The sequence below is a fragment of the Pan paniscus genome, chromosome 1, assembly GCF_029289425.2.
Source record: "Pan paniscus chromosome 1, NHGRI_mPanPan1-v2.0_pri, whole genome shotgun sequence".
Classification (NCBI taxonomy): domain Eukaryota; kingdom Metazoa; phylum Chordata; class Mammalia; order Primates; family Hominidae; genus Pan; species Pan paniscus.
In genome coordinates this window covers 82,037,710-82,065,240 of record NC_073249.2, presented here as the reverse complement: position 1 = coordinate 82,065,240, position 27,531 = coordinate 82,037,710, and the positions used below count along the sequence as shown (strand labels likewise).

At 45.7% G+C, this 27,531-nt stretch overlaps 2 protein-coding genes and 2 non-coding genes across 8 annotated transcripts in view; 3 read left to right on the top strand and 1 right to left on the bottom strand.

The window, feature by feature from the left end:
• Positions 1-7,547, top strand: part of RCSD1 (RCSD domain containing 1) — a 75,947-nt gene extending 68,400 nt beyond the window's left edge. For 2 of the 4 annotated variants that reach the window (XM_057302206.2, XM_055112038.3), the window contains one exon: positions 6,069-7,547. In XM_057302206.2, the coding sequence (XP_057158189.2) occupies positions 6,069-6,142 (74 nt within the window). In that variant the 3' untranslated portion in view covers positions 6,143-7,547. Of the gene's footprint in view, positions 1-5,978 lie in introns of all 4 variants that reach the window. The other 2 variants (XM_034939725.4, XM_034939711.4) reach the window with 1 other exon arrangement.
• An 8,417-nt stretch (positions 7,548-15,964) lies between these two features.
• TRNAP-CGG (transfer RNA proline (anticodon CGG)) lies at positions 15,965-16,036 on the top strand. Its single transcript has one exon. It is a non-coding gene; the product is annotated as a tRNA-Pro (tRNA).
• A 693-nt stretch (positions 16,037-16,729) lies between these two features.
• On the bottom strand, positions 16,730-16,801 carry TRNAP-AGG (transfer RNA proline (anticodon AGG)). The gene has a single exon. It is a non-coding gene; the product is annotated as a tRNA-Pro (tRNA).
• A 4,426-nt stretch (positions 16,802-21,227) lies between these two features.
• MPZL1 (myelin protein zero like 1) overlaps positions 21,228-27,531 on the top strand; it is a 69,160-nt gene continuing 62,856 nt past the window's right edge. Inside the window, exons 1-2 of one of the 2 annotated variants that reach the window (XM_063598551.1) lie at positions 21,337-22,586; positions 22,877-23,494. In XM_063598551.1, the coding sequence (XP_063454621.1) occupies positions 23,404-23,494 (91 nt within the window). In that variant the 5' untranslated portion in view covers positions 21,337-22,586; positions 22,877-23,403. Of the gene's footprint in view, positions 23,495-27,531 lie in introns of both variants that reach the window. The other variant, XM_014341922.5, reaches the window with a different exon arrangement.

Here is a 27,531-nt window from a genome sequence, read left to right as displayed (position 1 = left end):
AGTGCATTCATTCATTCATGCGTTCATTTACTCACACCACTATCAGCTTCCTGCTACAGTAGCCTCTTTTTTTGTTTGTTTGTTTGTTTGTTTGTTTGTTTTTTTGTTTTTTTTGAGAAGGAGTCTCGCTCTGTCGCCCAGGCTGGAGTGCAGTGGCGTGATCTCGGCTCACTGCAAGCTCCGCCTCCTGAGTTCACACCATTCTCCTGCCTCATCCTCCTGAGTAGCTGGGACCACAGGCGCCCACCACCACGCCCGGCTAATTTTTTGTATTTTTAGTAGAGACGGGGTTTCACCGTGTTAGCCAGGATGATCTCGATCTCCTGACCTCATGATCCACCTGCCTCGGCCTCCCAAAGTGCTGGGATTACAGGCATGAGCCACCACGCCTGGCCTTACAGTAGCCTCTTTTCTGGCTTCCTGCTTCCACTTTTTTTTCCCTCTGCCTATATAATCCATTCTCTGGACAGCAACCAGCAGGTTTGGTTTGTTTTTTAGATCAACTGCTCTTTGCTAAAATTATTCGCCTCTTGTATCAGGGTCGCCATAAAAAATTACCACAAACTTGGTGGCTCAAAACAATAGAAATATACTTTCTTACAGCTCTACAGTTCAGGCCTTCAAAATTAAGTTGTTGGCTGGGTTGGTCTCCTCTAGAAGTTCTGGGGGAGAATCTGTTCCTCTCCCTTAAGTTCTGGCAGCTGCCTGCAACCCTTGGAATTCTCCCTTGCCTCCTCTGGCTCCTGGTGGCTGCTGCAGTTCATGGCATCTCTTGGCGTCTAGATGCACCACTCCAGTCTCTGCCTCCATCTCCATCACACGGCCTTTCACAGTTACTGTGTGTCTCATAGTCCCCCTCCTCCCCCTTATAAAGATGTCAGTCATTAGATGTAGAGTCCACCCTAAATCCAGAATGATCTTGTCTTGAGATTCTTAGTTACATCTGCAAAGAACCTTTTTCCAAATAAGGTCAAATTCACAGGTACTATGGGTTTGGATTGGATGTACCCACCTCTCCCTGACTCTCCCCCTCACTGTGCTCCAGCCATGCTGAGGTCTTTTTGTTCTTCCCATACAGCAAGCTCATTCCCACTTCAGAGCTCTATCCTTGCTGTCCCCTCTGTGTGGGACATTCCTTCTGATCCTTACAGGGCCGCTTCTTACCCACGGCTCAGAGCTCAGCTCAGATGGTCCCTTCTCACTGAGGCCTGTCTGTGCCACTCAGTCTAAGCGGACCTCCCTCCATCCCATCAGTTATTTTCTCCCACGATTCTACTTTTATCATAGAACACATCACTATTTGAAATTCTCCTGTGTATTTTTTAATTGTATTTCTCTACTCCTTTTCCTCACTGCATCTCCAGCACCTGCTACAGAACCTGGAACATAGTAGGTTCTTTAAAAAATCTTTGTTGAGTGAATGAATGGATTTTAAAAGAAGACAGAAAATTGTCTGACCCAAAAGAAATAATCTCTAATGATAGAAGTACAGGTAGAAGAGGAACTGATGTGCTTAGGGGATCTCCTGGGGCCCTCACATTATTCTCACTCATGCTAGATCAGGGAGAAAAATGTGTGAGTCCCAAAGACTCATGAAGTATGACTGAGACCCCTGGGTTAAGTTGTTAGGCAGAGGTACTCCAGATTTCTTTAACACCTTCCATTCTAGTGCCAGGCGTGGTGGCTCACACCTGTAATCCCAGCACTTTGGGAGGCTGAGGTGGGTGGATCACAAGGTCAGGAGATCGAGACCATCCTGGCTAACACAGTGAAACCCCGTCTCTACTAAAAATACAAAAAAAAAAAAATTAGCCAGGCGTGGTTGTGGGCGCCTGTGGTCCCAGCTACTTAGGAGGCTGAGGCAGGAGAATGGCGTGAACCTGGGAGGCAGAGCTTGCAGTGAGCGGAAATCGCGCCACTGCACTCCAGCCTAGGTGACAGAGCAAGATTCCATCTCAAAAAAAAAAAAAAGCACAACAACAACAAAAAAACTTTCCATTCTAAGTAAGCAATCTTTACATTTAGGATTTTCTGGAACTGAGAGATTCCACCAGGTCTAGAGAAGGCAAATACATGCCCCAATCTGTTAGTCCTTTTTGAGGATGAACTCACTGGGTCCAAGTAGTCACCTGCCAGTGGTTGCCACATCTTATTCTCAGGTTAGGAGACACCTGCCTTGCCAAGAGACCTCCCCATCTCACTGACAGCATCTTCCAATCCTGAAGGGTTGAAAAGTCACTTTGGTTGAAAAGCTAGTAGGGAAGAGGGCTGCTTCAGGGAGGTCTCAGGTAGAAGAAGTCTTCCTGCGGGAACTCCAGGAGCTCTGGGGAGGCTCACTGGCAATCTCTCAAGCCTTGCCACTTCCGTATTCCCAACAGAGCCTTGGGCAGGGGAAGAGAATGCCCAGCAACCTCAAGAGCACTCTCCTCCCGAACAGGCAGCTCAGGTGGAGAAAGAGTAGCTCCACTTCCATCTCTGAATGGAATGAGAGGAATGCTTTTCCTCTCGGTCATCTCTGAGATGCCAAACTTTGACGCCACTTAACCCAATTGCCTAGTTTCTTTCTTTCTTTCTTTCTTTCTTTCTTCTTTCTTTCTTTCTTTTTTTTTTTTTTTTTGAGATGGAGTGTTGCTCTGTCACCCAGGCTGGAGTGCAGTGGCACAATCTCAGCTCACTGCAAACTCTGCCTCCCAGGTTCAAGTGATTCTCCTGCCTCAGCCTCCCAAGTAGCTGGGATTACAAGCCCGCACCACCATGCCAGGCTATTTTTTGTATTTTTAGTAGAGACAAGGTTTCACCATATTGGCCAGGCTGGTCTTACACTCCTGACCTCAAGTGATCTGCCCACCTCAGCCTCCCAAAGTGCTGGCATTACAGGAGGGAGCCACTATGCCCAGCCTAGTTTAGAGAGAGAAAGAAACCAAGGCTCCAAGAGAGGACAGGAGTTGTCCATGGTCACAGAGCTCAGTCAGTGTTGATATATTAGGCACCTGCCCAATCATCAGAATAAACTGCTTACAAAGTACCTGTGCACGTGTGCATAATTTGTTTAATCTGGAAGAGGGCACTGTCTCCAGTCCTCCCTGTTCCTCTTAAACCAGGTCAAGGTCAGAATCAAAATGCCTGAGTCACTAGTGCAAAAGGAATCATCAGTAAGAACAATTACAAGGTTGACCCCTTGAGTTATGGGCTTCCTCAGGCACCCATGTCTGTCCCAGGTCTTTCCTGGATCCCCCAGAGGCAGCACACACCTCTAAGCAGTTTTCTAACCCCTTAACCTAATTCCCATCTTGTTCCTCTGTCGGTAGAAATAGATTGATCAGACAAACTAATTATGGTTGCATTCATGCAATCAGCATTTAACAAGCACCCGTTATCCCTACCACTATGTGAGATACTGGGAGTCAAAAGTGAAAAAGACAGAGGCATAAACAAATAACGACAAGGCAGTAGAATAAATGGGATTCTGCCCTAGAAGGGTGCTATGTGAAGCACAAAGGCTGGAGCAATTTGTTCTTCGAGAGAAAACAGGGGAAAGTTCCATAAGTGCGCCAAAGGCATCAGACGTCTGAAAGCAATATAAAGGGTCACCTTACTGTTAGGTTGCCCCTCACAAGTGTTTTAACATATCGTACTGAAAGAAGGAGCCATGCTGGGGATTTCAATCGTAGGCAAGCTGGATGTATCAAGTCACTGCACTTAGGATTCTGTTTATAAGGAAAAGTCGCCCTGGAAAGAGGGCACAGAATCAGATACAACTCTAATACTTCAAATAAATTTAGCAAGTGTTATCTGGGCGTGGTGCCTCACACCTGTAATCACAGCACTTTGGGAGGCTGAGACGGGCAGATCACTTGAGGTCAGGAGTTCAAGATCAGCCTGGCCAACATGGTGAAACCCTGTCTCTACTAAAAATACAAAAATTAGCCGGGGGTGGTGGCGTGTGCCTGTAATCCCAGCTATGCAGGAGGCTGAGGCAGGAGAATCGCTTGAACCCAGGAGGTGAAGGTTGCAGTGACCTGAAATCGAGCCACTTCACTCCGGCCTGGGTGACAGAGACTCCGTCTAAAAATAAATAAAATAAATAAATAAATACATACATAAATACATAAATAAAAATTTATCAAGTGTTTCTCAAACACTCATTATGTATCCAGTATTGTGTAGGGCACTCAGCTATGCCAGAGACTAACTTACCCAAACAAAGACATTCGAAATATTTGGATATCAAATCTGAGACTTTGCTGTATTAACAATAAGTGCTGACTTCCTAATTGCCTGATTCAATTGCTTTCCAAGTCATTCCCCTTGGTTTCTCAACATTTGATTTGAAATTCTTTTCTCCCTGAGCTGATGAAATACATCCTTCTCTTGAGAATCCCCTACCTTTGTAACTTTGTAGTGTTAACATTGTTCTTTCTTTCTTCTCCCTCCTGGTTAACTGGCAGGTCAACAGACTCAGTTCTTGGCCCTATTTCTTCTCAGTTCTTTTGGGGACACACTCCCTGCATTCCCACCTCAATCATCCCTCAGACACATTAACTGTCCTTGCCAGAGATCCCTCTGTCTCTCCTCCTTTTCCCCTTTCCCACCCACCGCTCCTCCTTGACCCTCTTCAGCCCCGAGCATGACCAGCGCTTTGTGGGAGCTCAATCAATAATGGAATTGTGGCCAGGCACAGTGCCTCACACCTGTGATCCCAGTATTTTAGGAGGCCGAGGCATGAGGATCGCTGGAGCCCAGGAGCTGGAGACCAGCCTGGGCAACATGGCACAACCCCATCTCTATGATGATACCAGTGCTAGCCTTTCTTTTCTATCTCTACAATCACAACTCATTCCTAACAGAATTCCTGGTCTCCAGACTCACCCTACACATCAGTGACAAATGCCTCTTCCTATAAATACCATAGGTTGTCTGCTCTCCTATCCCAAACCCTTTGATACTGCCCACTGGAAAATGGAGTTCATGCTCCTCCATGGGTTGGGCTGTGCCACATGCCTAACCTTCCCTGTCTCCATGCTCCCCAATAGTGGGGCCGGGGCTCCAGCCAGCCTGCACCCTCCACCATTCTGCATTAGGCAAGGCATCTCCTCACCCACTCCCACAGCCTCTTTGCCCAAATGCCTGCACTGCCAGCTGAAATTGCTTGCAGCCCACTTTAACCCAGCCCTCACTGGTACCTGGAAGTCCTCTCACCACACCTCTATCTTCCCCTCCACAGGCCTTTTCTGATTGCTCTGAGGACAAATGCCCCCCTGCTCAGTATAATCCACTAGGATGGTCCACATCACACCCCACCTTGTACTGTGGTTACATTCCCAAATGTTTCCATTTCTCAGCTACAGAACTGATGGGGACGAGGCTGGAGTCCTGGTACCGCTCCTAGCACAGAAGGATCTCAAAGTAATACCTTCAGAATGACTGTTGAATAAATAGCTATTTTACTGTCCTTTTACTCAAGTATTGGTCTTTTATTTTCAACTCTTTCTGTCCTTTTTCCATTTATATGCTGCCTAAGAATCTTGAGCAGTGTTTCAGGAGAGCACATTGAATGGGAATGAGTGAATAGGTAAGAGGCCAAGATAGAGGGAACTCAGGCATCAAGGGGTGGGCAGGGTCACTTAGTACTGGACAACTCAAGCTCTGATCCTTGGGTTAAAATCCTGACTTCACCACTTACTAGCTGTGTGACCTAGGGGAAATAACCTCTCTGTGCCTTCATTGCCTCACCTATGACAGAGTTAATAAAAGTACCTACCTCATATTGCTTTTGTGAGCATTAAATAAGTCAATGCATAAAAAAAAACTAAGTTGGGCACATAGCATTCTTATGACTATCATTCTTATGACTATCATTCTTACTATTACTCCTACTGTTACTATTATTGCCAGATCCATCATCCCCAAGGAGGGATGCTGAGTGTCAGGATTTCCTCACCATTTTCCTAATTAACTCTTTCCTCCCCTGTTCACAGGATGACATTCCTGTCCAGGACACTAAAATGTGAAGAACAGCTCATTGTGCCCCAGTGATGAAGTTGCTGGGCACATCTCTTTGCAGGTAGCAGCAACAGTTGTAGCAGCAGCAGACGAAGCCATTGCAGAGGCAGAATATGCTGAGTGTCTGGAGTCAGCCTGAAGACACAGGGTGGATTATTTCCTGGCCTCCACACCAAACGTTCCCTTGCAGATGGAGACTGAATCTGAGGGCAGCAGACTTTTATCAGCTTGAGTTTATGTCATTTGATGGACTTGGTTAAACAACAAGAACTTACTTAAAACAATGTACTGTGGTGATGAGTCCCAGGGGCACTGGTCAGCCTGTGGAGCCCTGGATGCTATCCACACCCACCTATCCCTGCAGCTGACCTCCGAACTGAGCTCTAATTTAGCTGATCAGATTTTGCTTGGGTAAAGTTCCTTTTTAATGTTCTAAAGTGTTTACGGTTCTCAAATATCAGTTAAAAACTAATTTTAGGTGGCCATAAACATAAAATAGAAACCCTGTAAGTTACAGAAGACCCTAAATTGTATCAAAACCCTAGAGACAACTTTTCAATTTGATCCAAATTTGAACTGGCCAACCAGTCTTTAAAACATTGGACTAGAAGAGATAATGATTGAAACATTTAAAAAAAAAAAAAAGGGCTCCATTCGCAGGAGCTTTTCCTGTCCTGTGGTTTTCCAGTTGGTGACCACCATGGGAGGTCGCTGGTTCGGCTCACTCCCTTGTCCCACCCTTGAGAATGTGGAGAACTCCCATGGAGAGGCAGAATGGCAGGAGGTTTCATGTCCCGCGTTGCATCTCCTCCTGAAAGAAAAGCAGTGATACCTGAATAATGCCGGCTCTCTGATTGATCCTGTGAGGATGAATTTGCATTTCCAGAATCCTTGAGCATGGATTAGATGTTTCCTGGGAGGTGCCTTGAGTACCATTATGTGCAAGCTACATAATTAAAACATTTTTCTTAGTTTCCCTGGGAAGCTTTTCTTGACTCACAGCCCAGGTTCTTCTGCTCAACACAAGAGGAGTGAGTTGGGGTCTTTGGTCTCTTCTTATTGGGTAGCTCTTGCTTTAATATTCTGTTTGGTGAGTGTAAGGGGTTCTGCAAGGGACAGGGGGCCTGACTACCCAGTCTTTGACTTATATCCTCTCCCCTCTTCATACACTCCTGCTGAAAAATGTTAATCCAAATACACATTTAAACTTAGGGTCGGTCCTTATTCTGATTTGAGTATTTTAATGTCTCAGTGTGCTGATTTGGTAGTTGGAAGAATTATTCTTCTGGAGGTCTGTTAGACTACATCCTACACTGACTTCAGAAAACAGTCTGTCCGACAAAAAGGCCTTATGTCACCACTGGTACCTCAGTTTCCTCATCCCATTTACAGTTTTTCTAACTCCAGGGTAGTGTTTAGTGTTAATATTTGGGATATTTTTTTTTTCAAAACTGTTTTTAAGTAGTTTGTAATTTGTAACAAACTTGTAACCTGGTTGGGACTGATATTGTCATAGCTATGATAAACTTTGGATATTAGCAGAATTTGGGAGATGTGTGTGTCAATTATTTTGAGATCTATAAACTTGTCTGTCTATCTATCTAGCTGGCTAGCTTGCTATCAATCTAGCTACCATCCATGTATTGACAGAGAAGTCTACCCCTAAACAATACTTGGTTTTATTTATATATGTCTTTGGGTTGTTTATACACATGCACTATCTGGGCAAGTACTTTGTGAATATGTGCATGATTGTGAATGTGTGATGAAAAGGGCCACTTTACTTGAGGAAGGCATGGAACAGAAAGTATGGGATTTAGATATGAAAAATGAAACTGCATTATTCTTCTGGAGGGTCTAAACATAGTAGCAGACGAGAGAGGGGCAGTAAAAATGACAAGAATGTGACATTGCGGGACCATGCTTGTGGGCATCAGAATACCTTTCTATCCCCCAAGTCTCCTGTTAGTCACATTATTTGGTGTATTTTGTGAAAAAAATAGAGGCCCCATTCCCAGGGCTTGTTCATCAATAAAGGGGGCTCTTGGCAGGGAACTCATGAAGTACAGGGACTGATTTTTGTTGGTGCTGCAGCCCCACTGCTTAAAACTCTCCTTTCTCAAAACAACCATGATCAGGTGCTTTATTTGCATGGTTGATACTGGAACTTCTAAATTTGGGATTAAAGAAATTCATCTGTGTCTTAGGTAGCACAAAGTTATTAACAGGCCAGGAAGACCTTGTTTCTTTCAGGCTTCCATAATGGGTTTGAAAGAAAACACGGATTCTTCTACAGCAACAGAGTTAAAGAAATAGTCATAGTCATTCTTCCACGATCTTTGTAGTCTAGCTTGAATTTCAAACTGTGTCCTTCCTTACTCCAGAGAGAGAGCAAGAAAAAAAACCTGGATGCTTTCAAGGGATCTGCCACTACTTAAAAGGGGGTTAGGATTCTGTTTCAGCTGCATGTGGAACTAGGTAAGCTTCAGTGGCCTCAGAACTCCAGGCCCCTCACGGAGGTCACCCTGAACAATGCCCAGTTTTTCATGCAGGTTTTGTCCTATGACCAGTTAACTACATGTTCAATAAATAAATGTCAAAGAAATAAATGCGTGAAAAGGCAACCAGTTCATCGTCTTATGATTAGGTTTTCTTGATTAGGGATGTGTTTAGTACAGCTGAATGAACAAGTTCACCCAGCTGCTGGTGACAGAAACCCAACTCAAACTAGCTGATGAAAAACAGAACTATACAGATCAATGAATCTCTCCCCCTTTTTCAGTTTCATAGAACTGAAAAAAACAAACCTAAATACAGTCACCCAAATGATGTCAGGAATCTCTCATGGTATTGGTCTCTGCTTTCCCTCGTATTGGCCATATTCTTTTTTTTTCTTTTTTAAAAACTTATTTAATTAGTTTTCCTTAATAGCTGCAGCCAAGGCTGTCTCTTTTTTCTCTTCTTTTTTTTGAATGAGACAGAGTCTCGTGCTGTCACTCAGGCTGGAGTGCAGTGGCACAATCACAGTTCACTGCAACCTCTGCCTCCTGCATTCAAGCGATTCTCGTGCCTCAGCCTCCCAAGTACTGCAGTTACTTTTGCACCAACCTAATAGCTCGGATTACAAGTATGCACCACCATGCCCAGCTAATTTTTGTATTTTTTAGTAGAGACCAGGTTTCACTATGTTGGCCAGGCTGGTCTCAAACTCCTGGCCTCTAGTGATCTGCCTGCCTCGGTCTCCCAAAGTGGGATTACAGGCATGAACCACCACGTCCAGCCAGTCATTTTCTTAAGCAGGTTCTTCCCAGCCTGCAAACCCAGTGAAAGGGCTTATTCTTTCCCCATTACTGTGGGGAAAAAGTCCTGTAGAGGCTTTCCATAGGCCCTGTGTGACTCATGTGTCTATACCTGAATCAACTGTTACAACCAAGCAGATGCAGAGACTGCGTGCCCTCTCCTGGAGCTAGGAGCTAGGTGAGTCAATCCTGCACTGTCTCTACAAGGCCTGCAAAGGTGAGCAAGAAGATTCCCCAAAGTGAAATCAGGGTGCTGTTAACAAAAGAAGCTATGCTGGCAGGCAAAAAACAACAGCTGTTTCCCATAGGGCAAAACCTGAAACACCCAATTACTATCCCATTGTTTGCTTCAAAATTAAATTTTGTTTGACCCCAACTAGTTCTAGTCAAGTTTTTGCTCGATGGACCACGTGAAAAAAGGATAAACAATGTCTCTATATAATGCATCATCAGGTGGTTTATGAAGATGTCAAGAGCACTGAACAAAATCCAAATGCTCACATAAAATGGGATTAGGTTTCATAAACCACCCAAGAAAATCAGTCTCATTATTTTATGTAATAATGTATTACTGTGCCCAGAGCTAACCTGTAGCTCTAGGGGAGTACAATGTGTTTGTATTATTCTTCATTGTACACAGTGCCTCAGATATGGTAGGTACTCAATAAATATTTGTTAAATAATGAATGACTGAATTGATTTCAGAGCTGAGATGGGATTATTTTCAACAGTCATCCCTGCTTAACACCTCTTTTATCTGATAGCAGACACCTGAAATGTCATCATTAGCTTCCTTCAATATGCAAATACTTCTGAGAGAGATCATTATTTGAAGCCTCCTTTGTCATTTATACCTTGGTGTGAGAAGTTTCTTGAGACCCTTCCCAGAGGGGGTTACAAAAGAGGAGCAAAGTGCACAAAATTCTAGGGTCAGGAGACACACTTTTCTGCCTTCCCAGTTTTGTTGGGGTAACCCAGGCTCCCCACCAGCCCTGTGCTGGATGTCCTGATCACAGTGGCTATGGATGCTGACAAGAGACCATTATTCCAGTTTTGCCCGCAAATCCCAGGAGAGCTGTGGGAATTCCAGCAAAGTCCCACTGTGGTCAAATGGGGCAGGAAACTGGTTCTTTGAGACTCCTCAGAGGAGGAAGAGATGATGAATGTATTACATGCCTCAGAGGGTAAAGGAAGCCAACAGTAAAACCACCCACATCCAAAACAGGAACTAAGAGATGTCTTACACATCCTCCTAATCCTGAAAAGCTGTGGGGCTTCTCCATGGGAGCTGAACACCCTGCGCCTGGAGCAGCCAGGAAGACACTATGAGAGAAGCAGGATGCCGAAGGAAGAGGTCAGAAAAGGCTAGGATTCTGGGCAGGCGCGGTGGCTCATGCCTGTAATCCTAGCACTTTGGGAGGCCAAAGCGGGTGGATCGCTTGAGGCTAGGAGTTCAAGACCAGCCAAGATGGTGAAGTCCCGTCTCTATTACAAATACAAAAATTAGCTGAGTCTGTTGGTGTGCCTGTAATCCCAGCTACTGGGGAGGCTGAGGCAGGAGAATCACTTGAACCTGGGAGGTGGAGGCAGCAGTGAGCTGAGATCACGCCACTGTACTCCAGCCTGGGTGACAGAGTAAGACTCGGTCTCAATAAAAAAAAAAAAAAAAAAAGAAAGGCTAGGATTCCCCCCCAAGTACTCCTGCAAGTAATATGACTCTAGTCCTTCATGATGTAGTTTTACATAGAAATTTAAGAAAGTGGCCAGGTGCAGTGGCTCACACCTGTAATCCAAGCACTTTGGGAGGCCAAGGTGGGTGGATCACCTGAGGTCAGGAGTTCGAGACCAGCCTGGCCAACACGGTGAAACCCTGTCTCTACTAAAAATACAAAAATTAGCTGGGCAGGGTGCCGCACACCTGTAATCCCAGCTACTCTGGGGGCTGAGGCAGGAGAATCGCTTGAACCTAGGAGGCGAAGGTTGCAGTGAGCTGAGATTGTGCCATTGCACTCCAGCCTGGGTGACAGAGTGAGACTGTGTCTCTAAAAAAAAAAAAGAAAAGAAAAGAAAGAAATTAGAGAAAGTTACTCTAACTTGGGTAAACCCCTAAGTCAGTTACCACACTTACCAGTTGCTTCTGTTTTAAAGAATGAGTGGACTGAATTGCACTTTAACCAGCATGCAGAAACAAAATTCTAGAATAATTATATGATTGGTACTCAAAGGATGGATATTGCCAAGACACAGATACTCATTCCCCCCCAAGAAAATAATAGCCTCTTCAAACAATAGGACCTCCAATACTAGTCACTGCTGTTTGACTATCTAAGGAAGCCACACATGCTAGACAGTGCCAGGCACATCCCCATCACAGTTGCACCTGGCCTCTCAGGAGTGATAGAAACAGGCTTATTGACCACCTCTGGAAGCAGAAGGGATAGAGAAGCACAAAAGGGCCTGCTTTACATTGCTTCTAATTCTGTGTCTCCATTCTACCAAGAACAAAGAAATGCAGTTTCAAGACCCCTGTTTTCTTTGTGGCTTAAAAATGTTAATTATCCTAATTTTTTTCTCATTGTAAAAGCAATGCATCTTTATTTTAGAAAATTGGTGGAGGGGAAGAAAAAATTTTAAGAAGCAAATAAAAAAGTATTTTTAAGTCCACTATCTAGGGATAACTAATGTTACTATTTTATGGATATTCTTCTTTTTTTTAGTGCATTATATACGTTTTGTTTTAATTCTTGGTTGGTGCAAAATTGGGATTTTACTATATCTAATTTTCTCTTTCTTTTTTGTAACATACTCTCATGAGCATGTCTTCATAAAGAATCACAAGTTTGATCATGAAAATGATACACTTTTGTGTTAACCAGAAACATCTGACCAGAACTAGGTCTGTATAAAACAGAGGGTAATAAGATGAACAGGTAATAAGATTCCTTGGTGAAAGTGAAGGTGTCCCAGCGGAGAGCAGTTCTTTCACAATCTACATCTGAGATTCATATTACCCCTCTGACCTCATGTACTCTCAGAACTTAAAAACAAGCAAAACCTTTTGAATGAAAAATGAAGAGGCTGAGGCAATTCCAAGAATTCATTAATAGTGATTCAATGAAGGTACTGCAAAATTCAGAGGGACACATGATCTAAACCTCATAAAAAGGATCACTGAGGGAAACCAAATAGAAATATGTTTAGTAAAACGTAGCTGAAGCTTTTGCTGGATATTGGTCTAGAATCTGGAAAAAGACACAAATTTTCAGTCAGATCCAAGTTTCTGTTTAAATTGGAGGAAGGCTTGCTGTGCGTGACACAAGCCTACCAAGACAACTGCCATGGCCTTCTAGTCCATTAGTACATAACCCCACAAGCAGCAAACAAGGCTCAGCATATGAGCATGAGGCCAGTCTTGTGTGCCAAGTTAGCGAGAAGGTTCCTTGGAGTGGTGAACCCATGTAATTAATTGTATTCTTATTCCTAAGGACTGATCTTGCTAGACAGAGCCAAGTCTGCACCACCTAAGCCTAAATTGGGTAAGAATTCAGTGGCCAGCAAATCGTAGTTATTAAATAGTCACTGAATCCCCATTACAAGTGATTTAAATGCCCATTCACAGTTTCAATAATGTCATCCCAGAGTTATTCTAATCATCTCCTAATGGATTTACTAGTTTTCTAATTTGTTTTACTCCTTTTTATGCATCTGACCCCAAGTCAAAATTGTTATCGTCAATAATACTTATTATCAGCATTCTCAAAAGCTTTGATGCCATCAAAACCCTTAAATGAAATTAAAAGATCAAATCATGGGCTTTAAAGTTATCTAAGAGCCACTGGTCCTCTTCTTCCACGTTTCCATCTTACTTTTTAACCAGCCAAGCCAAGCTCCTTAGCACAGAATTGCATCAAGAGTTATAAAAGTGGCCAAGGATCAGTGTTTATCTCTGTGACCAGGCCAACTCTGGGAGTGTGTCCTAAGGAAATAATCCAAAGTACATGGAAAGGGGCAGGGTGCAATGGCTCACGCCTGTAATCCCAGCACTTTGGAGGCCGAAGTGGACAGATCACTTGAGCCCAGGAGTTGGGAGACCAGCCTGGGCAACATAGTGAAACTCCATCTCTACAAAAAAATACAAAAATATTAGCCAGGTGTGGGTGAACTAGCTGGGTGTAGGTGGCACATGCCTGTCCCAGCTACCTGGGAGGCTGAGGTAGGAGGATCACTTGAGCCCAGGAGGTTGAGGCTGCAGTGAGCCATGATGGCACCACTGCACTCCAGCCTGAGTGACAGAGTGAGACCCTGTCTCAAAAAAAAAAAAAAAGTATATACACAAAATTTCAACAAAATGTTTGACACCACTTACTTATACAGTGGAAGAATAATTAAGAAAAGGATGTGCCATTATCTTGATGGGATACTATGAAGCCATTACAAACTACTTAACGGAGTGGAAAAGCAGACTTGGGAACTTATTTTTATTTTTTATCCCTCTCCCCAGGCTTGGGAAATTAAAACAACAACGAACAAAAACAAACAAAAAACCCTTGAGAGTGTATACTCAGCAAAGATAGAAGTGTCCACCTCTATCATGTTCCACGCACATGGTGAGTGGCAGGAATATGTCAAAGCTCCCAGGAGTGGGATACAGTTCAGGCAAGGCAGAGAGAGCCCCAGCGAAGGCACGCATACTCTCAAAGGGAAGGAGGGAGACGCTTAGCTGCTCAGGACTTGCCCTAATGAAAACTCTCTCCCCAACCTTCCCCACCCTTGACCCATCCTCAAACTACCAAACAGTGTGTTAAAAGCAATATCCAGCCGGGCGCGGTGGCTCAATCCAACACTTTGGGAGGCCGAGAAAGGCGGATCACCTGAAATCGGGAGTTCGAGACCAGCCTGACAAACATGGAGAAACCCGTCTCTACTAAAAACACAAAATTAGCCAGGCATGGTGGCGCATGCCTGTAATCCCAGCTACTCGGGAGGCTGAGGCAGAAGAATCACTTCAACCTGGGAGGCAGAGGTTGCGGTGAGCCGAGATCGCGCCATTGCACTCCAGCCTGGGCAACAAGAGCGACACTTCGTCTCAAAATAAAAAAGAAAAGAAATAAAACAATATCCAGTTCTCACACCTTAGGTAAGTAGGAGGAAGAAAAGTGGTCTCAGACAAGAACAGGGTGTCAATAGTTTTACGCACTTCCAAACAAATAGAAGGCGTAGACAGGGCTGCCCACCTTAGACCTGGCCCCTGCACCAGCCAGCGACAGGGCTCTCTACATCGCCAGAGTGGGCTAAAGAAAGGTTTTTCAGTGCTCGCTGTTTGTTCTGAGGTGTCTTCACTGCATTTCCCGTTACACTCCCCACCGGCATGAACCCTGGTCCTGACCTCCTATCGCTAAGTGTCGTCCCAAAAGCTCACTGACATTAAAAGGAAGAGAGGAAGAGAGAGAGAAAAGAGCAGAGAAGCGGGTGCACGTGGGAAGCTCTCGGTTAGCAGGTGACAGGGCAAAAGCACCACCAGGACCTGGAAGAACGTCTGACCAGGCTACAAAGCAATGGATTTCTTTTACGCTGAACTGAAAGTACCCTAAGAATGCAAGAGTGTTTTAGAAATAAGGGACCTCTGCAACTTGGCCACAGACTGCAAGGAGCCGGAGTGCAGAGTGGCGGGCTGGGGTCGTGAAGTGGGGGGAAGCGGTAAGAGCAGTCCGGAAAGCAGGCAAGACGAGCTAGACCCCAGGCCGGGAAACCACACCCGCGGGAGACCCCGCACTCGGACTCCCGCTCCTCTGGGCAGAAGGGCAGTAGGGCAGGCTCACATTTTCTGCTGGATGGGAGGGAAAAGACCCGGCCCACTGCCACTGCCCTCTCTCCTCCAAGCTACCGAGGTACCAATCTTCTCCCCCCTCTCCAGTCCCTTTCACACGCCCCAGCCCCCAGTTCTCCCACCCTCCAGCACCTCGGGAGTTCCTAGACCAGCGCCACCGCCAGCTCCTAGCCCTGTGGATTTATGTGAGCGACTTAACATCTCTGAGCCTCAGTTTCCTCATCTGCAAATGGAGATACAATGGCACCTAGGGGATTATTACGAATATCAGGTGAGTTCAATACAAGCAAAGGGCTTAAAAGAGTGCATTATCCCCAAATGAAGGTTCGGGGAGTTAACTTAATATTCACTCCTATGGGATTTCGTCTCCCACCACCCCTTTCTTAGCCAGGATTCGGGTATTCCCTTCCCTCGCTCGGACTCCCCGTCTTCATTCACCGACCCACTCGCGGAGCTAGCAGGCCCAGCTCTGCGTGCACTGACGGGCTGGGCGCGGGCGGGGCGCCGCCGGGACTTTCCTCAGCCCGGGCTCCCGGGCGCCCGCCAACACTGCGAGTGGAACAGCCGGGGCGAGCCCGTACGCCGGAAGGCGGCTTCCGGGAGCGCGTGCGAACGTGGAGGCCCCGCCGGCGATAGGGGGTTGGAACGGCCGGACCAGGCAAAAGCCGGTCCCTCCCTGCTCCTCCACGCTGTGGGGCAGTAAGCGCTCCGGACCCGAGGCTTAGGGAATTAGAGGACACGCAGTATAAGGGTCGCAGGTCGTGGTTGCTCGGAACACGAGGTGAGAGGCGGAACAAGCTTGAAGGGAAGCTCTGGGAGCGCCGTTGCCGAGGGCGGCTCGTTGGTCTAGGGGTATGATTCTCGCTTCGGGTGCGAGAGGTCCCGGGTTCAAATCCCGGACGAGCCCAGGCTTTTACCCCCACCTACACCCGAAATTTAAAAACATATTTTTTCCCCCTCATTCCCCACATATTCCATTCAGAAACTTAAATGAAAACATACTGGTCCCATGAGCTGAAACGTTGATCCCCTTTGTTTTTTGAAGCGAGGGACCATGTGAGCTCAATTAATACAACATATGGTTACTGTACGCCCAAAGGCAACGCCTTCAAATTGCTTTGTACCATGTAAAACACACACTCTTGAAAAACAGACGCCTAGTGCGGAATCCTGTGCACGCCTTTAACTCCTCCAAACGAGCAGGGGGCGTCATGGATTAGCATGTCCCGGGGTTCGGGAATGAGCATTGCCGAGGAAAGGGGCGCTCAGGAGATATCCCCACCCCCAATGAGGGGCACTGTCGTGGATGAATTTAAACCACGCCATAGGCAGCCAAGAACTGAGCTCCCGATGGCCCTGTACACGCGCTGCACCCAGGAATAGACAGCTAGGAACAATGTTTTCATAGTACAATACTACATTACTAGCAAACTTTTTACATTTTCAAAATGAGGCCTTTTAATGGTATTTCAATGTAGAGTGTGCTCTAAGTTTCCAAAAATCTCAATTTTGTGTTTTACTCTGACCAACCTGTATTTATTACGTTTAGTAATCTATCCCCCAAAAAATTCACCTTTAAGTTGATTCTTACTCCAAAATAGGGCTCGTCCGGGATTTGAACCCGGGACCTCTCGCACCCTAAGCGAGAATCATACCCCTAGACCAACGAGCCGACATAAACTCCACCTTAGTGTCATCAGAAAGAAACACATAGCTATTTAGTCCCGCGCCCTCAAGTGGTTGCTCGCATGTTAGGATTCGATCTTTCGGTTGTGTTTGCTTTCTATAGATAGCGCGTTTTCAATTTTCTTTCTTTTCTGTTTTGCTCTTTGAAAATCAGTAACACAGAAGACAGCAAAATTGTCACTATCAGTATAATATCGACCTCTTATTTCGAAAATTGTAATTGTATTTCTATTCATGGCTAATCAATGGCTATTAGTGTGGGACAATGTCACTGTGGCAGATTCCAGACTCTCTCCGTTACTGAGTTCTGGATGTTTCATTCGTTCTCTTTCGCACTTTTCTGTAATGTTAAAATCTCGGTTTCTTGCCGATATTTTTTATTGTAATATTCAAAGCCCTACCTATCTAGCCTTGTGAATTCCCATCTCTGTTTTTACTCAAAGTGTTCTCTTCAGCTGGAAAACCTGTTTGCTTTTGGACAAATCCCAAACTCTAACCTTCCCAGAAAAAGATCCTTTAACATATCAAAAACAATTGTATGTGGTAAATAACTGGGTTTCAGTCTTATCTCCTCCAACTGTAACTTCTTTAGAGCGCAAGACACCTACACCAACACGAAATTCTACTGTAGAATTGGCAACCAATTGTGTGATTGCTGTTCGATTGTCCCAATATCTTTAATTAGATATAGTAGGCATGGCTTCTTAACTATATTTTAAATTCTTTTTCCTTTCTTGTTTTTTTTTTTTTTTTTTTTTTTTGAGACGTTGTCTCGCTTCGCTCTTTCGCCAGGCTGGAGAGAAGTGGTGTGATCTCGGCTCACTGCAACCTCCGCCCCCTCCGCCCTCCAGGTTCAAGCGATTCTCCGCCTCCCGAGTAGCTGGGATTACAGGCATAGGCCACCACGCCCAGCTAATTTTTGTATTTTTAGTAGAGGTGGGTTTCACCATGTTGGCCAGGCTGGTCTCCAACTCCTGACTTCAGTTGATCCACCCTCCTCGGCCTCCCAAAGTGCTAGGAGTACAGGCGTGAGCCACTGCGCCCGGCCTAATTTCTTTTTTTTGTGAGACAGAGTCTAGCTCTGTCACCCAGGCTGGAGTGCAGTGGCGCGATCTCGGCTCACTGCAAGCTCCGCCTCCTGGGTTCATGCCATTCTCCTGCCTCAGCCACCCGAGTAGCTGGGACTACAGGCGCCCGCCACCACGCCCGGCTAATTTTTTTGTATTTTAATAGAGTCGGGGTTTCACCGTGTTAGCTAGGATGGTCTCGATCTCCTGACCTCGTGATCCACCCGCCTCGGCCTCCCAAAGTGCTGGGATTACCACCCTGCCTGGCCCTAAATTCTTAAATACTTAGCATTGAGTCTTATCATAAGGAAGCTAGTGCTCAATGAATGATTCTGAATGATTACAATTTGTCCCAAATTCCTTAACAATACGAATTTTAGGTGTTTTTTGTTTGTTTGTTTGTTTGATACAGGGTCTCACTCTGTCGCCCGGGCTGGAGTGCAGTGGCATGATCATGGCTCACTGCATTTTAGTACTTTTGTTGCTGGAAAAAGGGGTCTTCACCGAGACCTGGAGAGAGGGTTCTTGGATCTCGTGCAGGAAAGAATTCAGGGTGAAAGAAGCAAGTTTATTGGAAACTACTCCGTTACAGAGCAGGACGTTCTCAGAAAGTAGGAGGAGAAACACTCCGTTCTTAAGTTTTTCTTATATAGTGATCTTACCTATGTAAAAGCTAGGCTAAGCTGTGCCTACATACGGGTGAGCAGACAACATGACAAATTTTGTTACTCTATTGATTTAAAGAAGACAATTATTGACATTTTAGTGTGTGAATACGTAAAAGCATAACTGTGATTATCTTAAAGGCATATATTGTTGTAGATATTAGGACATTTGGACTTCTTGCTGTTGTAGGAGTCAGTCCTAGTTATCTTCAGGCTGTTTCCTTAATTATAAACATCCCATGACTATAGGTCGTGGCAGGCAAGGAATGTGCCTTGTTAGTCCTAAAATGGAGCCGAACTTAAAATGGCATTATTCTAGCTTTCCTAGGCTGCTGCTTCCCTAACACGTTGACAAACACATTGACAAACAGTAATTGTGAATTGTCATTCTAGCAAATAACCAACCAGATAGGAAACAAGTAGACAGAGTGACTATCCTAAATAGACCTATTCATTAATTTTATTTCATATGTCATACATTCATCGGTTTATTCATTCATTCATTCATTGCTCATTCTTTTTTATTTTTTTTCCGAGATGGAAGTCTTGCTCTGTCACCCAGGCTGGAGTGCAGTGGCGCAATCTCAGCTCACTGCAACCTCTGCCTCCCGGGTTCAAGCAATTTTCCCGCCTCAGCCTCCCAAGTAGCTGGATTACAAACGGTGGGCACCAAATGTATTTTTAGTAGAGACGGGGGTTTCACCATGTTAGCCAGGCTGTTCTCGAACTCCCGACCTTGTGATCCGCCCGCCTTGGCCTCCCAAAGTGCTGGGATTACAGGCGTGAGCCACGGCGCCCAGCCTACTCATTCTTCAACAAACATTTAACAACAAGTACTATGTGACCGACTCCAAACTGTCCACTTTCTTCCTATGGTTTGACAACAGAAAATTATAGAAAATCTAGCGCTGTCTTTACCCTTCTTTGTTTTATTTAAAACTGCCCTAACTTGAGTCTTCAGTTCTTCTTAGGGCTCCAGGAAAGGAGGGAGGATAAGAATACCTTGTACAATGTTAATAAGTTCTAGATTGCCAGGATAGTGTATTCATCAAAATCTAACTGGAAAAAAATATGCCCTGGACACCTAAGAAGTTTATACTGCTTTTCTCCTTAAAATGAGGAAGCTGTAGAATATAACTGGTTAGAGAAAATAATATAACCACTTCAGATATCTGAAAGCCTCAGTCTCAAGAAGTCTCCCTGCTCTCTCTCTTTTCCCTTTTGAATTTACTATAGCTATTATCATTTTAGATTTTTCCCCCCAACTTCTACTTGTATCTAATCATTAAAAAGGAACTTGTCTGTTATTCGGCAGGCCAAATACTTGAGTATCTCATTTGACTGTCATAACAATGATGCAGAAAGACTGACAATAACAAAACTCAGAATCTTGATTGCTTCATTGACAGTGGGAAATATCCCTATTTGGTAGGAGGAATGCCTGCGCTATCTGTCCAGGCACATGCTTCCCTAGAATTAGGTCCTTGTGAAGCAGATGTAGTACACAGATTGTTGCAGGGCCCAGGAAAACAGTGTATCTTGAGGAAAATTTTATCCCAGCTACAGTGAATTTAGAAGTCTGGCAACACAGCCTTCTCCTGTAAGAATTAACACCTCCCTAAGGACCCTTTTACCCTCGTTCCCCCAATTTGGTGTCTCTGTGCCAAGGGGAAGGAGACACTAGAACTCTAATTTTCCAATTTTCAAAATTTTCTAGCAGCAATGCTTCTGGATTAAGACATTCTTTGTGAAACTGATTTGGCTTCAGGCGAATCTTTCTCAAGGTGGCCTGGGATTCCTCTTTGAATCTATCTGATTGTTATCTGCGAGGAATCAAATTCTCAGGGTTCCTGGGACACCACCCACATTCCAATTTTCGTCTGGCAACAGATCTTGAAGACAAAGACAGACAGGCTAGAAATTGGGACTCTTTTTCTCGTGATTATACTTCTCATCCAATTTATACCCAGTCCTGTAATTCTTTTCGTGAAATGTCTCTCAAATCCTGTCTTCTCATCCCCACTATTAATACCTTATTTCCTGCTCTCTTCATTCTTGCCCTGCTGCAGTGGTTACCTTTTTAAAACACAGATCTGAACTTCTTACACCCCTTTCAGCACTCTCCACTGCCTCCAGAAAAAACACAACTCAAGGCTCTTCAAAATATGACCGCAGCCTCCTTTCCTGGCATTCTCTCTTCCCCTCTTTCCCTCACTCCCCTCAAGTTGCAAACCACAAAGGATTCACCTAATGTTTCTCACACTTGGTAGGTGATTTCATTTCTCTGAATGTGCTTTTCCTGTTTTCTCGGTTCTCTGAGTTTGCTTTTCCTGTTTTCTCTCTGGTGAATTATTCATCTTTTAAAGTTCACCTTAAATGTTTTATCCTTGGTGAATCTTTCTAGATGCTTCTTGGGCCAGTGGATTTTAGGACAGCGAGGTATATGTGGCTGAGGTACATCACAATCAGCAGAGAAGCTTTAAACACTGCTGAGAGTCACTGTCCCTGCTGGCCTTGGGTTTCTTCTTTATTCACTCTTCCTTTTTTTGAGACGGAGTCTCGCCCTGTCGCCCAGGCTGGAGTGCAATGGCGCGTGATCTCGTCTCACTGCAACCTCTGCCTCCCAGGTTCTGTAGCAGGATGAGCCGCAGACAAAACTCCTCAGACACGGAGTTAAAGAAGGAAGGGGTTTATTCGGCCGGAAGTATCGGCAAGCCTCCTGCCTCAAGAGCCTAGCTCCCCGAGTGAGAAATTCCTGTCCCTTTTAAGGGCTCACAACTCTAAGGGGGTCCGCGTGAGAGGGTCATGATCAATTGAGCAAGCAGAGGGTACCGTGAATGGGGGCTGCATGCACCAGTAATCAGAACGAAACAGAACAGGACAGGGATTTTTACAATGCCTTTCCATATAATGTCTGGAATCCATAGATAACATAACCGGTTAGGTCAGGGGTCGATCTTTAACTACCGGGCTTAGGTCAGGCAGGCCAAGGCCTGGTTTCGGGTCTGGTTCTTAGGCGCCGGGTTACCTGCCTTTAATTTCGCTTCTCTTTCCTTTTCTGAGTATAAAACAGTATAAAACAATATGAGAGGCTCTGTCTCTCTTCTCTCAGTTCAAGCGATTCTCCTGCCTCAGCCACCCGAGTAGCTGGGTACAGTCACGCGCCACCATACCCGGCTAATTTTTTTGTATCTTTTAGTAGAGATGGGGTTTCACTACGCTGGCCAGGCTGGTCTCAAACTCCTGACCTCGTGATCTGCCCGCCTCGGCCTCCCGAAGTGCTGGGATTACAAGTGTGAGCCACCGCACCCGGCCCTCATTTTTACAAATGTAATTGAGTACTTGTTTGTGTACACTAGTAGACGATATGCTTCTTGAGAGTAAAGCCCAGGTGTTCTACATCCATGGTTCAATTAATGCATTGGTATCTTTTCCAACCTATGGCATTTGAGATACAACTTCAGAAGGATCTGCTGACAGAAATAGGGCAAAGTGGTTCCGGTATTTTTTTTTTTTTAAGTTTTTTTCTCACTAATGTTCTTATGATTTCGCTGTACTACAATGTTAGCTGAAACAGCACAGATATCAGGAATGGCATTGTTAAGACTGACCTTAGACAAAAACCCTGAAGTGAGAGGTTGCATTTTGGGTTCTCACCATACTCTTCCCCCGCTCTTGTCCTAATTGTCTAAAGCTTGCTTCCCTTCCTCATCGTATCGGCCTCCCACCTGAATCTTCCCTTTTCCTCCTTCACACTCATCTTTCTTGTGCCCCTGTCCCCCATTTTTCCCTTTTGTAAGCCATTTTCATAAGGATCCTTCCAAATATTTCCCCTATTTATTGGACAACCCGTAGGTGGCAGACTGTTCTGGGCCAAGGCAACCAAGTTGAGCAGGGCCAGCAATCAGTGTCGGGAACTTCTGCAGGGCACTTCAGAATCAGTGTCGGGAACTTCTGCATTCTATTTTTCACGGACACAGACAGGAACACTGATATGCGAAAGCGAAACAATCAAAAAGCATTTTCATTTGTTTTTCAGGTAGTAGGAAAGAGTTCCAGATTCCCATCCTTCTGAAGCCAGGAGGGAGGTTCCTAAGAGGAGGTTAGGGCAAGATGGAGACTTCTTTTTAAACTAGTAGATTTCGCAAATTGCAGCACATACATTATCTAGTCCACGCAAAGGACAGGCCTTGGGGACACGGCACGGGGAACGTGTTCCACCTGGACGACTGAATCAGAAGTCTCTCCCCCATCAATTGAACGCCTCACTATTTTTCTTTCTGTCTTTTCTTTCTTTTTAAGGTAAATGAATTGCTTCTTTTTCGTTAGGTGAGGCCGGCAGAGAACAAGAAGAGCTGAAACGGAGGCGAGGTTAGTACCCAGCAAAGACCCGTGGCGAGGAGAGACAATGAAGAGGACCACGGGACTGGACCCTGAGAAAGGCAGAGGAGACGCTGGCTGGTGGGGCCCGCAGGCGGACAGCCACGCAGGCAGGCGGAAGGCTCGGCTCGGCCTGGGACCGCTGCAGACCCGGCCTCCGCGCGGGGCCGAGGCGCCTGGGTGGGACCGAGGAGGCGGGGCCTTCCCGGCGGACGGATGATGGACAGCCTGACTCTCCAATCGCGTCCTTAAAAGGGTGCGGGCAGGCCAATGAGCGGACAGCGAAGGCCGGAGTGGGGCTGAGGCTTCGGTGCAGAGCTGGAGAGCCGCGGCTGGGACCGGAGTGGGGAGCGCGGCGTGGAGGTGCCACCCGGCGCGGGTGGCGGAGAGATCAGAAGCCTCTTCCCCAAGCCGAGCCAACCTCAGCGGGGACCCGGGCTCAGGGGCGCGGCGGCGGCGACTGCAGCGGCTGGACGATGGCAGCGCCCGCCGGAGCCGGGGCGGTGATTGCAGCCCCAGACAGCCGGCGCTGGCTGTGGTCTGTGCTGGCGGCGGCGCTTGGGCTCTGTAAGTGATGCCAGGACCAGGGCTGGGGCCGGGGAGTGGGGCTCCCGGGCCCGGCACACGCCCCTCGCGGCGGTCGCAGGCCAGGCGCGCGCACTGAGAGCCGAGGTGGGGAGGGGGCGCGGCCTGCGCTCTCTGGGGCCGAGGGGACCCAGCCCATGGGGAACGCGGGCCCCAGCGACTGGCCGGGAAGGCGCAGAGCCTCTTTCTTCTCCTTCCTGGATCCTCGAGTGCGGAGGAGGAGGGGAGAGTGCTTTACCTTGCTCCTTCCCGGGGGGCGGTCCAGGGGAGCGGGCCCGGCGGGCGGCTGCGGTGAGCCCTCGCGGCGCACCCTGCCCTCTCCTCGTTGTGACTCTGGATCGTCTGGGCCCTCCCGGATTCTGACTCAGGAACTAGGGTTCTGGCGTTCTTCACCTTTGGGAGGTGGCGGAAGGTTGCAGGTTTTTCATTTGTAGGGCCTTTGTTGGTTTGTTTCCTGTTAAGCCAGGGTTTTGTTGTACTTGTAAGTTCCCTTTCCCATGCTCTCATTCAGTTTTAAGTCTCCGTAATAAAAGAGTCTCATTTCCGTGGTCTGCAAAACGCCAATAAAAAAATATTGTTACTTCTAGGTTAGAATGCAAAGAGCTTGGAATACCAGTGAGATGGCCTGGCTTAAAAGAATTTGGTCAAATCCGTCATAATTCCAGACGTAGCCACCATAATTTGACAAGACATAGAGCATTAAAAAGCATAATTTTCCTAAAGGAAAAAAAAAGCTCCTTTTTCTTACCAAATATTGTGACTCAAGCTTAAGGTAAACCTCGGGCTCAATTTATGGGAATTGGATGAGTTTTATGGACATCTGAAGTGGTATCTGCCACAGGACTTTTCTGTGTTGTTGTTCAAAGCAAAGTACTTGTTGCTGTCTCCGAATTTAGTTAAATAATAGTTATAAAGAGGGCCAGCTGCTAAGAAACCACGTAGATTTTTTTCATTCCCTTTGTTTTCAAAATGTCAGTTATGATTTAGCATCACAGTATCTGAATACCAGAGTTTACTCAGTAATTTCTTTCTTCATGGAAAAGTTCTTAATATAATCCTTGGATCAGGGAAACTAGGTGAAGTTCTGTTGGATCACCAACTGTTCCACTTAAACAGTGATTCCAGGGGCTGTAAAGCGTAAATGTAAAAGTCTCCCTACCGTCCAGGGGTTGACAGATGATGACACACTTTGTGTAAGGCACAATCCATTCTGTATTTTGTCTTAGAAAAAAAGGTTAAAAGTGTGTTTGTTGGTGGTGGTATTTGTGTTTAATCAAACAAGTAGAAAATAGCCTAAAATTAAGGTTTATCAGAAATATGCTTCAGACAGAATTGTTATGCATGAGAGGTCAGACATTGCTATGGAGGACAAAGCAGTTAGGGTGATCTTAATTAAAATCAGGGTATTAACCGTAGAAGGAGTGCAAAACTACATAGTAGTGAAAAGATCACTAGAGTAATAGCCCCATACAACTTGGACGTAATTCTTCAGTAATGAAGATGAATGTTGATATGTAAAAATTAGCAGCTGATGTTATTGGTTCAACTTAGAAAATTATTGAATCTAAAATTCTTGCCAAATCACCTTTTTTCTGGTCATGGATACTGCACATAAGAGTTTATCTTTTACAGGATAGCTTCTAAAGTTTTATCAAGACAGTTACTCAGCAAACATTTACTGAGCACCTTTTAAGTGCTTAACACTTAAAAGGTGGGAGGTTAGGTCTCACTGTGTTGCCCAGGCTGCTCTGGAACTGAAACTCCTGGGCTCCAGTGATTCCTCTGCCTTTTCCTCCCAAGCAGCTGGGGCTACAGGTGTGTGCCACTGTGTAGGGTCAGAAGCACATTGGTAAAGATGTACTGTGGGAGCTTGAAGGAGGGTCATTATCTCAGACTGTAGTTCAGGCTACTGGAGGAAGGGAGTTTAAACTGGGTAGGCATGGGGGAGGGGCAGAAGTACATACAGAGTTATGAATGAACCTGTTGGTAGTTCAGTATAGTGGGAGGTTGGACTGTATATAAGGGGGATGGTGGGAGTTGAGGCAGGAGAGCCTGCCAAGGGCACCAACTTACAAAGGGCCTTGTCTGCCACACTTAATCCAATGAGGATTTCTCTGTCTATTGAGATGTGAAGGGTGGGTTAGAGTGGGGTGAGGCTGAAGCCAGAGAAGGCAGAGGACTGTTGTAATAATCCCGGGGAGGATGATGAAGATCTGAATTCAAGCACTGGGCTATGAAGAGAGGACACATGTTGATGCGCCACTTAGAAAGTACGTTTGATAGAGCTTGGAAACATTGATGCAGGCTTGAAAGAGGAGGTGGATAAAATGATCATAGGTTTTGGGCTTGGGAAGCTGGGCATATTTTTGGCCTTTTCACAGATGGGGAAATAGGAGTCTTGGGGGAAGAAGATGATGGAGATACTTTTGAATATGTTGAGTTTGAGATGCGGGTAAGACATCCAAATGGAGATGGGCAGAAAACAATTGGATAGACAGTTCTGGAGGTGAGGAGAAAGTTCTGGTTGGAAATGGAGATTTAGAGAGTTATGTGGCTAATAGTTAAAGCTTGGATTGTTTGGATGAGGTCATCCAGGGAAAATGCACTGAAGAACATAGCAGAGAGCCAAAGACGGAGTTTTGGGGTATATGAAACCTGAGAAAGAGTCTCTGTGAGTTAAGAGAAAAACCAGGTGAGTTTGGTATTTCAGCATTGTCAGATGAAGAGAGATTAAATGTGATAAGAATTCACTGAATTTGGTAATTGAAATGAGCACACAGTATATGAGGACTAAATCTCGGTAATTTGTACCATCCATGTCAGTAAATGGAACCTCCATACATCTAATTGTGCAGGCCAGAAACCTAGGGTCCATGCCTGATTCTTCCCTGTCCTTCACATCCAATCAGTTCTCCCATCTTTAAAATGCATCTGGAATTGATGTTTTTTCTACCTCCACTCCTAGCCTAGTCAAAGTCACCATCATTTCTTGCCTATATTACTGTGATAGCCTCCCAGCTGCTTTTCCTCTTTTTCCCCCTCTGGAGTCTTGCTCTGTCTCGCCCAGGCTGGACTGCAGTGGCACAATCTCGGCTTACTGCAATCTCCATCTCCCAGATTCAAGTGATTCTTCTTGTGCCTCAGCATCCCAAGTAGCTGGGACTACAGGCATGCACTACCATGCCTGGCTAATTTTTGATTTTTCTATTTATTTTTAAATTTATTTTATTTATTTATTTTTGGGGGGATGGAGTCTCGCACTGTTGCCCAGGCTGGAGTGCAGTAGCGCGATCTCGGCTCACCACAACCTCCACCTCCCTGGTTCAAACGATTCTCCTGCCTCAGCCTCCCGAGTAGCTGGGACTACAGGCGCATGCCACCATGCCCAGCTAATTTTTGTATTTTTTAGTAGAAACTGGGTTTCACTATGTTGGCCAGGCTGGTCTCGAACTCCTGACCTCGTGATCCACCCGCCTTGGCCTCCCAAAGTGCTGGGATTACAGGCGTGAGCCACCACATCTGGCTGATTTTTTTATTTTTAGTAGAGACGGGTTTCACCATGTTTGCCAGGTCTGGAACTCCTGACCTCAAGTGACTGGCCTGCCTCAGCCTCCCAAAGTGCTGGGATTACAGGCATGAGCCACCACGCCCAGTACTCATCTTGGTTCTTTTTAATCCATTCTTCACAAAACTGCAAGAATGATTTTGTTAAAATGCAAATCAGATCATGTTGCCTTCTTTTTTAAAATCCTTAATGGCTTCCCATTGCACTTGGAATGAAATCTAAACTTCCCATGGCCTGAAAAGCTCTTTGTGATCTGGTTTCTGCCTACCTCTATGACCTCAACTTGTACCACCCACCACCCCTTTCTCACTATATTCAAGCCACACTGCCATCTTTCTGCTCTGTGACACTCATTCCCACCTCCCGGCCTTTGAACTAGCTGTTCTGATGTTGCCCAGGGCTGGCTCCTTTCCATCACAGAGGCTCTAAGTTTCACTTCTTTAGAGAAGCCTCT